Source organism: Ranitomeya variabilis, chromosome 1, assembly GCF_051348905.1.
Source record: "Ranitomeya variabilis isolate aRanVar5 chromosome 1, aRanVar5.hap1, whole genome shotgun sequence".
Lineage (NCBI taxonomy): Eukaryota > Metazoa > Chordata > Amphibia > Anura > Dendrobatidae > Ranitomeya > Ranitomeya variabilis.
Genome location: NC_135232.1, coordinates 164915422 through 164929404, shown reverse-complemented (window position 1 = coordinate 164929404; position 13983 = coordinate 164915422). Strand labels below are relative to the sequence as shown.

At 47.4% G+C, this 13983-nt stretch overlaps 1 protein-coding gene across 2 annotated transcripts in view; it reads left to right on the top strand.

Moving 5' to 3' along the window:
- Nucleotides 1-399: 399 nt before the first annotated feature.
- EPB41L4A (erythrocyte membrane protein band 4.1 like 4A) overlaps nt 400-13983 on the top strand; it is a 370057-nt gene continuing 356473 nt past the window's right edge. For both annotated transcript variants that reach the window (XM_077290345.1, XM_077290336.1), the window contains exon 1: nt 400-639. In XM_077290345.1, coding sequence (XP_077146460.1) covers nt 541-639 — 99 coding nt within the window. In that variant the 5' untranslated portion in view covers nt 400-540. The remainder of the gene's footprint in view (nt 640-13983) is intronic.

The following is a 13983-nucleotide window of genomic DNA, read 5'->3' as shown; positions in this document are numbered from 1 at the left end:
TGACTCCGGTCTAAAACTAACTTTATTAAACATGACCTGTAGACAAATTACACCTTTGATCCACACCAGAAAACCTGCAAAAATGCAGCAAAACCTGCGTTTTTCAGTACATTTTTTACTGTCAAGAAGGTCTTAGCTACAGAAAAAAAAGTTAGAAAACTGCTGCGTGTGACCATAGCTATAACTGGTTTCTCCCAAGTTTTCTGGGTGCGCAAATACCTTTTCCAGCCGGCAGAGGGCAGACAAAGCATGCTGCGTAACAAACCCTCGGCCGTAGCTGTAACTTCCAATCACAAGGGCCAAATGGAAAACCCTCGTGAGATCCCGCCCTCCTGGTGACGTCACGCAGCTAGGCCCGCCCCCGTGTCGTTCTTCCATACACTTGCTGTACAGCCTTGGTAACCCCAGTGTGCGCGGTGCGCAGCGGTGAGGACATGCTCAGTGCCCGGCGGGGCGGCACCGGGGGGCTCCGTGTCCCCGCACACCGCTGCCTCTGACTGACACCTGCTCCCCTCCTTGGCCGGGGGTCCTGCAGCAGTGATGGGTTGTTTCTGCGCCGTCCCGGAGGAATTTTATTGTGAAGTTTTGTTACTGGACGAGTCCAAGTTGTCACTGACCACCCAGCAGCAGGGGGTGAAGGTAAGTGCCCGGCTGGTACCAGTGTGCTGACAATGGCTGTGTATGCCCAGGACTCCGCTAAAGTTCCTCCTCCTCTGTGGTGGCTGGAGGAGTGCCGCCCCGGATGAGTGCCGCCCCGGGGGAGTGCCGCCCCTGGAGGAGTGCCGCCCCGGGGGAGTGCCGCCCCTGGAGGAGTGCCGCCCCGGGGGAGTGCCGCCCCTGGAGGAGTGCCGCCGCTGTAGGAGTGCCGCCCCTGGAGGAGTGCCGCCCCGGGGGAGTGCCGCCGCTGTAGGAGTGCCGCCCCTGGAGGAGTGCCGCCCCGGGGGAGTGCCGCCCCGGAGGAGTGCCGCCCCGGGGGAGTGCCGCCCCTGGAGGAGTGCCGCCCCGGAGGAGTGCCGCCCCGGGGGAGTGCCGCCCCTGGAGGAGTGCCGCCCCGGAGGAGTGCCGCCCCGGAGGAGTGCCGCCCCTGGAGGAGTGCTGCCCCGGAGGAGTGCCGCCCCGGGGGAGTGCCGCCCCTGGAGGAGTGCCGCCTCGGAGGAGTGCCGCCCCAGGGGAGTGCCGCCCCGGAGGAGTGCCGCCCCTGGAGGAGTGCCGCCCCGGAGGAGTGCCGCCCCGGGGGAGTGCTGCCCCTGGAGGAGTGCCGCCCCGGGGGAGTGCCGCCCCGGAGGAGTGCCGCCCCTGGAGGAGTGCAGCTCTGGAGGAGTGCCGCCCCGGGGGAGTGCAGCTCTGGAGGAGTGCCGCCCCTGGAGGAGTGCCGCCCCTGGAGGAGTGCCGCCCCCGGAGGAGTGCCGCAGGAAAAATTCAACACAGCTCTCTTTTTTCTTTTTTTTTTTAATCAATGACTGAATGAGACAGACCACCACTATAATCAAGGGGGTCTTAGGAGTCTGGTGTCCGTCGTGTGATACTTTGCCTTTCTGTCATTTTTATGATGGATCAGAAATGTGAATAGTCAGAAAAAAAAATCCCCTTCACCTTCTCCATTCGGACACTGTGACAGCCAGGCCACGCTCAGATGGCATCCGATTGCAGTCCGAGTGCTTGGTGTTTATCCCAGACCCACTAACTTGCAGTGCAGATCTTGATCCGGCCTTTAGATCAAAACCAGACAATTTTAATCACGGACATGTGGATGGCGCCATAGACTGTCACAGGTACGAGTACTATCCCTGAAAGAAATGGATGGCTCTTGTGAGCAGAAACTGTACATGTGAATGAGGCTTTATAAGGAAAGAATCTCCAGAATGATTTATTCTGGGATAAGTGTCAGGAGACGGCTCCTCCCTGGATGCAGGGGTGTCGATGATGGCGGATCCCTGTAGGATGAGCCATGATGGAGGTATGGGGGCAGCGGAGGCTCTGGTCAGTGTGAGGGGGACGTGCTTGTTTTGTGCCATGGTGATAACATCACTGAAGCCTGAGACCTTGGACCAGCACTTGTTGAATGGGCACGGAGCATTGCTTAAAGGGGTCCCAGACGAGCAAGTGTTTCTGTACCCACAGGACAGGCGATAACCTGCTGATCCCGGGGGGTCCGAGCGTGCGCACCTCCTCTCCTTGCCTATGGGACGGCCAAGTAAAGCTCTTCTTCCAGCAGTCTTATAGAGAATGAATGGAAAGGAGGTGTGACTGCTCGGTCCATGCACCTTTCAGCCAGGGGTCTGCTGAGCCCTCTTCTGGAAATCAGTGGGGGCCCAAAAGCCTTTTTAGATGGGGGATAATTTCTGTCCTTGATACACTTTAAAAGGGGCTGGTCACCTGGTAGGAAGGGTCCAGTTTTGTTTCTTTTCTTTAGCTCCTCCATATGCTCCCAGAGATATGGGCTTTTTATTGAGTGCTAATTTACAAGGGGGTGTGGCTCACAGGGTAGGAATGCAGATCAACTTTATTTATTGGCAGTTGTACAAGGGGGTGTGGCTTACAATGTAATAATTTATCAAACATGGTGTAAAGTGAAACTGACTCAGTTGCCCTTAGCAACCAATCAGATTCCACCTTTTATTTTCCAAAGAGTTTGTGAAGAAAGTGGAATCTGATTGGTTGCTAAGGGCAACTGAGTCAGTTTGACTTTACGCCATGTTTGATAAATCTCCCCCTTCATAACCCGATCACACATACTGTCCACCTACTTTTGGACCACCCTGTATATTGATTTAAATCCGCCATATGGTTCCAAACGTAATACTTGGGCACAGTGGGAATAAAATCAGAGCAAACACTGGCCACATGTCCTGGTGGCAGGTCCTCATGAAGCCGCGCCGGGCTATAAACACTTGGCCATCAGACGCTGAGCAGTTTTGCTGGAGAAGGGACAAATCCGTTGTATTTGTGGGAAATATTGTGTGTTTCTCCGATCGTAGTTCAGTAATGCTGCGAATGGGACATTTCCACTTACAGGTTGTAAAAGAGTGAAGTGGCCGGAGCCATGGGATTGTCTTTGGTGATAGTCACTTTTATGGGGTGCACTCCTCTGCAGCATTCAGGAGCGCGGTGCTCACCTGCCTCCCAGCACCCTGCCTGCACTACACTCCAGAGCCATTGTTCTGCCACTTGTCTGCTGAACTGTTTGGAAAAATACAGTTACGGGTCTCAAAAAATGGCAACAGGTTTTTTTGGGTTTTTTGTAACAAGTTTCTGAATTTTTTTGAGCACTGAATTAAAAAAACAATCCTATGTGTTTGGTAACACTGAAATTCTACTGACCTGAATAATCATACTGCCGGGTCATTTATACCACAGCATGAACACAGTAAAAACAAAACGCAAGAAACCGTGTCAGAACTGCAATTTTTTTACCTTTTTTTTTTTTCAATAATTTATATGGTAAAATGAATGCTGTACTCTATAACTCATCCTGAACACAAACACAACAAAAAACTGCATGTTTTGTCGACAGAAAAATAAAGTTATTTCTCTTGGAATAAAGAAAGTGGCAAAAGCACAAGAAAGAAAAATGTTGTTACTTTAAAGGGAATCTGTCATCAGGGTTTTGACCTCATCTGAGTGCACCATGATGTAGAGAAAGAGACCCTGAATCCAACAATGTATCACTTAGGCTATGTGCACACTCTGCGGGTTTTGCTACGGATCCGCAGCGGTTTTCCATGAGTTTACAGTACCATGTAAACCTATGGAAAACAAAATCCGCAGTGCATATGCTGCGGAAAAAAACGTGTGGAAACGCTGCGTTGTTTATTCCGCAGCATGTCAATTCTTTGTGCGGATTCCGCTGTGGGTTACACCTGCTCCATAATAGGAATCCGCAGGTGTAAAACCTCAGTGCCTTTTACAAGTATATAGAGATGTATCATTGCATACTTGTACAATCTGTCTGTAAAGATAAATACTATCATTTTAGTGTTTTTGGCAGAGAAAATGCTCCTCATTTTAGCAGTGCAGCTTGTGGCTCAGGGTTAAGGTTTCTGCCTTCCACATCACAGGTTGTGAGTTTAAGGCTATGTGCACACGTCCAGATTTCTTGCAGAAATTTCCTGAAGAAAACCGGAAATTTTCTGCAAGAAATCCGCATATTTTTTTTTGCGTTTTTTCTCCGTTTTTTTCGCGTTTTTTTAGCATTCTGCAAGCGTAATTAGCTTGCAGAATGCTAAAGTTTTCCAAGCGATCTGTAGCATCGCTTGGAAAACTGACTGACAGGTTGGTCACACTTGTCAAACATAGCGTTTGACAAGTGTGACCAACTTTTTACTATAGATGCAGCCTATGCAGCATCTATAGTAAAAGATAGAATGTTTAAAAATAATAAAAAAAATGGTTATACTCACCTGCAGGCGTCCGTTCCTATAAATGCCGTTGTGGTTCAGGACCTTCCATGACGTCGCGGTCACGTGAGCGGTCACATGACCGGTCTCAACCAATCACAAGACAGTGACGTCATCGCAGGTCCTTCACCGCACACCAGCTATAGGAACCGAAGCGGCAGCATGCAGCGGAGAGGCGGGAAGACATCGAAGGTGAGTATAGGACTATTTTTTATTTTAATTCTTTTTTTTTACCACTTATATGGTGCCCAGTGCGTGGAGGAGAGTCTCCTCTCCTCCACCCTGGGTACCAACCGCACATGATCTGCTTACTTCCCGCATGGTGTGCACAGCCCCGTGCGGGAAGTAAACAGATCAATGGACTCCTAGGTGTGCGGAATCCCTTGCGATTCCGCATTTTAATGAACATGTTGCTTTTTTTTCCGCGATGCGATTTTTTCGCGGAAAAAAAGGCTACATTTGCACAAAAAATGCGGAATACACTGAAAATAATGGGAGGCATATGTTAGCGTTTTTTTCGCGTTTTTATCACGTTTTTATAGCGAAAAAACGCGAAAAAAACGCGAAAAATGAACGTGTGCACATGGCCTAAATCTCAGGAACAACAGCATTCTAAGAAAATTAAATAATTAACTTGACATATGATGGCATTTACTGAGCACAGACAGACGCCCGGGGCCCGTCCCCCAGTGTCCTGAATCGATGAAGGTGAATCTACACTTGAAAGTAAACGGAACAATCAGCAGTGTCCTGAGTGGGATACATGTAGTCCCCCACGGGCTCCTGTGCAGCGGCTGCCATGTCCTATGTCCGCCACTGCTTGCAATACATTAGGTGGCTTCACAATCCTTGAATCTCCTGTGATAATCCTCAGCAGCAGGTGACTATTGCTGGCATTGGGCGCTTCATAGAGGAAGAGCTGGGGAAACATTGCTCTTGGCAAATGCCGTCCCCTTTTGTGGCCTTTGGCACGATTCTGGTGTGTGATGTTATTTCCTCGAGTCCCAGACAATGCAACCCGCCTCTCCGCTCTCTTTGTATTTTAATATACTCGGGAGTTGTTTGACAACTATGTGTCAGAGAATGGAAATCCCCCCGAGGCCGGGCAGGACATCTGTGTATGTGTGGGGAGATTACAGCTGGGAGTCTACTGTGCAATGCTGCATGTACATGTGATGGGCGACTATATATATAGAGAGAGAGAGATACAGTGCCTTGCGAAAGTATTCGGCCCCCTGGAACTTTTCAACCTTTTCCCACATATCATGCTTCAAACATAAAGATACCAAATGTAAATTTTTGGTGAAGAATCAACAACAAGTAAAACACAATTGTGAAGTTGAACGAAATTTATTGGTTATTTTAAATTTGCGGAAACGCAAAAACTGAAAAGTGGGGCGTGCAATATTATTCGGCCCCTTTAACTTAATACTTTGTTGTGCCACCTTTTGCTGTGATTACAGTTGCAAGTCACTTGGGGTATGTCTCCATCAGTTTTGTACATCCAGAGACTGAAATTCTTGCCCATTCTTCCTTGGCAAACAGCTTGAGCTCAGTGAGATTTGATGGAGATCGTTTGTGAGCAGCAGTTTTCAGCTCTTTCCACAGATTCGCGATTGGATTGAGGTACTCAGCAGAAATTGCACAACAACTTTTGTGGTCTAATTTCTCCTGTTACCCTTGTGAAAATAAGAATTTGTGGGCGAAAAGATCATTTTTGTGTAAACAAATGCGATTTTTTATTTTCACGGCTCTACTTTATAAACTTCGGTGAAGCACTTAGGGGCTCAAAATGCTCACCACACATCTAGATAAGTTCCATAAAGGGTCTGGTTTCCAAAATGGTGTCACTTGTGGAGCGTTTCCACTGTTTAGGCACATCAGGGGCTCTCCAAACGTGACATGGCATCCGATCTCAATTCCAGCCAATTCTGCATTGAAAAAGTCAAACGGCGCTCCTTCTCTTCCAAGCTCTGCGGTGCGCCCAAACAGTGGTTTATCCCCACATATGGGGTATCGGCATATTCAGGAGAAATTGCACAACAAAATGTATGGTTAAATTTCTGTTTTTACACTTGTGAAAAAAAAAAAAATGGTTCTGAAGTGAAATGTTTGCAAAAAAAAGTTAAATGTTCATTTTTTCCTTCCACATTGTTTCAGTTCCTGAGAAGCACATAAAGGGTTAATAAACTTCTTGAATGTGGTTTTGAGCAGCTTGAGGAGTGCAGTTTTTAGAATGGTGTCACACTTGGTTATTTTCTATCATATTGACCCCTCAAAATGACTTCAAATGTGATGTGGTCCCTAAAAAAAATGGTGTTGTAAAAATGAGAAATTGCTGGTCAACTTTTAACCCTTAACTCCCTAACAAAAAAAATGTTGTTTCCAAAATTGTGCTGATGTAAAGTAGACATGTGGGAAATGTTATTTATTAACTATTTTTTGTGACATATCTCTCTGATTTAAGGGCATAAAAATACAGTTTGAAATTTGCTAAATTTTAAAAATGTTCCCCATATTTCCGTTTTTTTCATAAATAATTGCAAGTAATATCAAAGAAATGTTACCACTAACATGAAGTACAATATGTCACGGAAAAACAGTCTCAGAATCAGCAGGATCTGTTAACGTGTTCCTGAGTTATAACCTCATAAAGTGCCAGTGGTCAGAATTGTAAAAATTGTCTCGGTCATTAAAGGGCCACTGTCACCCCCTCCAGCCGTTATAAACTAAAAGAGCCACCTTGTGCAGCAGTAATGCTGCATTCTAACAAGGTGGCTCTTTTAGTTTTTGGTGCATGTATTCCCAAAATAAAGCGTTTTATTACTTCTCCAAAATACCTGTCTTTCGCCAGGGAGGCAGGTCCTCACCCCCCTGCTTGAAACTCCACACTGCCGTCACTCAAATCTTCAGGGGCCGCCCCCATCGCGCTCTGTTCGCATGAAATCCGGTGCCTGCGCTGTGTTGTACTGTCTGGTGCAGGCGCAGTAAGCTCTGGCCGTCTGACGTCCCAGCCAGGCTTGCAGACTGCGTCTGTGCGGACAGTGCGGCCACCCACCTTGGTAATCCCAGCCCCGCAGTGTGTTATCTATTATGTGTGCGGGGCTGGGATTCACAAGCAGGGCGGCAAGCCTGCACCAGACAGTACAACACAGGGCAGGTGCCGGATTTCGTGCGAACACAGCGCGGAGAGGGCGGCACCCAGCGCTCCTGAAGATTTGAGTGACGGCAGTGTGGCGTTTCAAGCAGGGGGGTGAGGACCTGCCTCCCTGGCGAAAGACAGGTATTTTGGAGAAGTTATAAAACGCTTTATTTTGGGAATACATGCACCAAAAACTAAAAGAGCCACCTTGTTAGAATGCAGCATTACTGCTGCACAAGGTGGCTCTTTTAATTTATAACGGCTGGAGGGGGTGACAGTGGCCCTTTAAGTACCAAATTGGCTCTGTCACTAAGGAGTTAAGAAGGAAAGACCCGCCTCCCTGGCGATTTCATGGTATGAGGGGGCACATTTTATAAGTGATTATTTCAGCGTGTGCAGGCATCTTAACTAGAAGAGCCACCTTGTCAGAATACTGCATTTGTGCTGCACAAGGTGGCTCTTTTAGTTACAAACGCCTGAGCACGGTGACAGGTTCCCTTTAATATATAATCTTGGTCAACTAGCCAGTGGAAAAAGGTAATTTTCAGAATTAGTATGTAACGGTGCATTATAACATTTTATTATTAAATATTCAAAAATGTGTTTCTTTTGCTTTGTCCCAATTAATTTGCACAGCCCTGTATATGTATATGTGTGTGTGTGTGTATATATATAGAGAGAGAGGATGTTCATTTTGTTGAAAAAAAGCAGATCACAGACATTGCAGAAAACTAAAGTAATTTCACATGGCAATTTTCTGGCTTTAAGAAACACTAAAAGAAATCAAGAATGTCAATCAATCAAGAAATCAAATGTGGTAGTCAGTATTGGTTACTTTTTTTAATCAAGCATAGGGAAAAAAAATTATGGAATCACTCAATTCTCAAAATTATGAAATCATGAAAAACAAACAAACAAAAAACACCCCCAAAACATCACTAGTATTTTGTTGCACCACCTCTGGCTTTTATAACAGCTTGCAGTCTCTGAGGCGTGGACTTAATGAGTGCCAAACAGTTCTCTTCATCAATCTGGCTCCAACTTTCTCTGATTGCTGTTGCCAGATCAGCTTTGCAGGTTGGAGCCTTGTCATGGACCATTTTCTTCAACTTCCACCAAAGATTTTCAATTGGATTGAGATCCGGACTATTTGCAGGCCATGATATTGACCTTATGTGTCTTTTTTTCAAGGAATGTTTTCACAGTTTTTGCTCTATGGCAGGATGCATTATCATATTGAAAAACGATTTAATCATCCCCAAACATCCTTTCAATTGATGGGATAAGAAAAGTGTCCAAAATATCAACAGAAACTTGTGCATTTATTGGAGATGTAATGACACCCATCTCCCCAGTGCCTTTACCTGACATGCAGCCCCATATCATCAATGACTGTGGAAATTTGCATGTTCTCTTCAGGCAGTCATCTTTATAAATCTCATTGGAACTACACCAAACAAAAGTTCCAGCATCATCACCTTGCCCAATGCAGATTCGTGATTCATCACTGAATATGACTTTCACCCAGTCATCCACAGTCCACAGAAAAATGCGAGGGCCAAGGCCCCAGTCAGCTCACCAACAGACCACAGGAGCACGTGAACCCGTCCTGACCCAGACGTAGCAACAGCTGAAGACGTAAGAAATGTGAAGATTGTTCCAGCTCCTTTCCGATTAAAAATCCTCGGAAAGGAGCTGGAACAATCTTCACATTTCTAAGGGTACCGTCACACATTGAAATTTTCATCGCTGCGACGGCACGATTCGTGACGTCGCAGCGTCGTATAATCATCGCTCCAGCGTCGTAGACTGCGGTCACACGTTGCAATCACGGCGCTGGAGCGATGCCGAAGTCCCCGGGTAACCAGGGTAAACATCGGGTAACTAAGCGCAGGGCCGCGCTTAGTAACTCGATGTTTACCCTGGTTACCAGCGTAAACGTAAAAAAACAAACAGTACATACTCACCCGTCGGTGTCCTTCAGGTCCCTTGCCGTCTGCTTCCTGCTCTGAGTGCAGCCGTACAGTGAGAGCAGAGCGCAGCACCGCTGTGATCTGCTCTCACTTTCCGGCCGGCACTCAGAGCAGGAAGCAGACGGCAAGGGACCTGAAGGACACCGACGGGTGAGTATGTACGGTTTGTTTTTTTACGTTTACGCTTGTAACCAGGGTAAACATCGGGTTACTAAGCGCGGCCCTGCGCTTAGTTACCCGATGTTTACCCTGGTTACAAGCGAAGACATCGCTGGATCGCTGTCACACACAACGATCCAGCGATGTCAGCGGGTGATCAAGCGACGAAAGAAAGTTCCAAACGATCTGCTACGACGTACGATTCTCAGCAGGGTGTCTGATCGCAGTAGCGTGTCAGACACAGCGATATCGTAACGATATCGCTAGAACGTCACGCATCGTAACGTCGTAGCGATGGAAATTTCAATGTGTGACGGTACCCTTACATCCACAGTCCACGATTGCTTTTCCTTAGCCCATTGTAACCTTGTTTTTTTCTGTTTAGGTGTTAATGATGGCTTTCAATTAGCTTTTCTGTATGTAAAATACCAATCAGAGGACAATAAAACATTCACTCCTTATCTATGAACTGTCCCAATATTTATGGACATACAGTTAGGTCCATATACAGTATATTTGGACAGAGACATTTTTCTAATTTTGGTTATAGACATTACCACAATGAATTTTAAACAAAACAATTCAGATGCAGTTGAAGTTCAGACGTTCAGCTTTCATTTGAGGGTATCCACATTAAAATTGGATGAAGGGTTTAGGATTTTCAGCTCCTTAACATGTGCCACCCTGTTTTTAAAGGGACCAAAAGTAATTGGACAATTGACTCCAAGGCTATTTCATGGACAGGTGTGGGCAATCCCTTCGTTATGTCATTCTCAATTAGGCAGATAAAAGGCCTGGAGTTGATTTGGTGCTTGCATTTGGAAGGTTTTACTGTGAAGTAAACATGCGGTCAAAGGAGCTCTCCATGCAGGTGAAACAAGCCATCCTTAAAGGGACACTGTCACCTGAATTTGGAGGGAACAATCTTTAGCCATAGGGGCGGGGTTTTCGGGTGTTTGATTCACCCTTTCCTTACCCGCTGGCTGCATGCTGGCTGCAATATGGGATTGAAGTTCATTCTCTGTCCTCCGTAGTACATGCCTGCACAAGGCAATCTTGCCTTGCGCAGGCGTGTACTATGGAGGACAGAGAATGAACTTCAATCCCATATTGCAGCCAGCAGGTAAGGAAAGGGTGAATCAAACACCCGAAAACCCCGCCCCTGTGGCTAAAGATTATTCTCTCCAAATTCAGGTGACAGTGTCCCTTTAAGCTGTGAAAACAGATAAAACCCATCCGAGAAATTGCTACAATATTAGGAGTGGCAAAATCTACAGTTTGGTACATCCTGAGAAAGAAAGCACTGGTGAACTCATCAGTGCAAAAAGACCTGGGCGCCCACGGAAGACAACGTGGTGGATGATCACAGAATAATCTCCATGGTGAAGAGAAACCCCTTCACAACAGCCAACCAAGTGACCAACACTCTCCAGGAGGTCGGCGTATCAATATCCAAATCTACCATAAAGAGAAGACTGCATGAAAGTAAATACAGAGGGTTCACTGCACGGTGCAAGCCACTCATAAGCATCAAGAATAAAAAGGCTAGACTGGACTTTGCTAAAAAAACATCTAAAAAAGCCAGCACAGTTCTGGAAGAACATTCTTTGGAGAGATGAAACCAAGATCAACCTCTACCAGAATGATGGAAAGAGAAAAGTATGGCAAAGGCGTGCTACAGCTCATGATCCAAAGAATACCACACCATCTGTAAAACACGGCGGAGGCAGTGTGATGGCTTGGGCATGCATGGCTGCCAGTGGCACTGGGTCACTAGTGTTTATTGATGATGTGACACAGGACAGAAGCAGCCGAATGAATTCTGAGGTATTCAGAGCCATACTCAGGGGTGGATTAAGGGTAGCCAGTGCCCCGGGCTGTTCAGACACTGTGGGCCCCCCCCGGTCATGTGACGGGGGGGTCATGTGACCGGGGGGGGGTGTGTGTCATGTGACGGGGGGTGTCATGTGACCGGGGGGGGGGGGTCATGTGACGGGGGGGGGTCATATTATACCCGAGCCAGATTATTCCAGAAAAATGGCCGGGCCCTACTCTACTGTAACCTATTAAGTATTTGTTAAAATCTGCAATATAATTTAGGTATATTTTGACCAATAATATCACATACAAGGAACAAATACCACCGCTCCATGACCAGACCACAAATTACAAACACAGTGATCGAATAATATCACATACAAGGAACAAATACCACCGCACCAGGTCAAGACCACATATTACCACCACTTGGTGACCAAATAGCACATTCAAGGGACAAATACCACAACACCATTTCCAGACCACATATTACCACCACATAGTGACTGAATACTACAATACTGATCAGTAATAATAAAAAAACAAAACAATACTATCACCATAAGTGCCAGTATTCACAGGAGATCTATACTTAGTGTGCAGTGTCTGTGTAGAGGTAATACAGAGATCACTGGTGACATTATACACAGGAGCTCTGTATATAGTGTATAGGTAATACAGTGATCACTGGTGACATTGTACACAGGACCTCTGTATATAGTATAGTGTATAGTGTCAATGTATAGGTACTGACTCACCAATGACGTCTCTAGGTGAAGTCCTTCATCTTTCATCCAGCACAGACCGCCATCATTTCTTCCAGCCAGGACTCGTTTCTGCAGGAAATAACACAGTTATCTCGAGCTCTGCTTGCAGAACACATTACTTAATTTTTCACAACTTCTACATTACACATGGAGAAAAAAAGGCGATATAGAGTCACTCTGCACAGTAACAGGACCGCCCCCCCCCCCATTTAAAACAGTATACTCAAAAAATAAAATAAATACATCACTGCAGTAATAATATCCCTTAATTAGCCCCTATGGTAATAATATTCCTCACCCTGGCCCCGTGTGTCTCATTCCTGGCTCCTGCCATATGTTCTCCCATCCTGCACTCATGAGTATCCATTCTACCCCATGTGATCTCCCCATCCTGCCCCATCTGTCTCCATCGTATTCTCCTGCCCCATGATCCAATCCTGCCCCATGTCTTTCATTCTGCCCCGTGTCTACATTCTGCCCATGCCTCCAGTCCTGCCCCCAGTGTGTCCAGCAATCTGCCCCAGTGTGTCCAGCAATCTGCCCCAGTGTGTCCAGCATATTGCCCCAGTAACCAGCAATCTGCCCCAGTGTGTCCAGCATTGCCCCCAGACAGTGTCTCCAGCAATCTGCCCCAGTGTCTGACTCCAGCATATTGCCCCCAGACAGTGTGTTCAACAATCTGCCCCAGTATGTCCAGCATATTGCCCCAGTGTGTCCAGCATATTACCACCAGTGTGTCCTGCAATCTGCCCCAGTATGTCCAATTGTCAAGCATTGCCCCCAGTGTGTCCAGCAATCTGCCCCATTGTCTCCAGCATATTACCCCCAGTGTGTCCAGCAGTCTGCCCCAGTATGTCGAGCAATCTGCCCCAGTGTCTCTAGCATTGCCCCAGTGTCTCCAGCAATCTGCCCCAGTGTGTCCTCCAGCATTGCCCCAGTGTCTCCAGCAATCTGCCCCAGTGTGTCCTCCAGCATTGCCCCAGTGTGTCCACCAATCTGCCCCAGTGTGTCCTCGAGCATTGCCCCAGTGTGTCTCCAGCAATCTGCCCCAGTGTCTCCAGCAATCTGCCCCAGTGTCTACAGCATTGCCCCAGTGTCTACAGCAATCTGCCCCAGTGTCTACAGCAATCTGCCCCAGTGTCTACAGCATTGCTGCAGTGTCTCCAGCATTGCCGCAGTGTCTCCAGCAATCTGCCCCAGTGTCTCCAGCAATCTGCCCCAGTGTCTCCAGCAATCTGCCCCAGTGTCTCCAGCAATCTGCCCCAGTGTCTCCAGCAATCTGCCCCAGTGTCTCCAGCATTGCCCCCAGTGTGTCCAGCAATCTGCTCCAGTGTTTACAGCAATCTGCCCCAGTGTCTACAGCAATCTGCCCCAGTGTCTACAGCAATCTGCCCCAGTGTCTACAGCAATCTGCCCCAGTGTCTATAGCAATCTGCCCCAGTGTCTATAGCAATCTGCCCCAGTGTCTCCAGCAATCTGCCCCAGTGTCTCCAGCAATCTGCCCCAGTGTCTCCAGCAATCTGCCCCAGTGTCTCCAGCAATCTGCCCCAGTGTCTCCAGCAATCTGCCCCAGTGTCTCCAGCAATCTGCCCCAGTGTCTCCAGCAATCTGCCCCAGTGTCTACAGCAATCTGCCCCAGTGTATCCAGCAATCTGCCCCAGTGTCTCCAGCAATCTGCCCCAGTGTCTCCAGCAATCTGCCCCAGTGTCTCCAGCATTGCCCCAGTG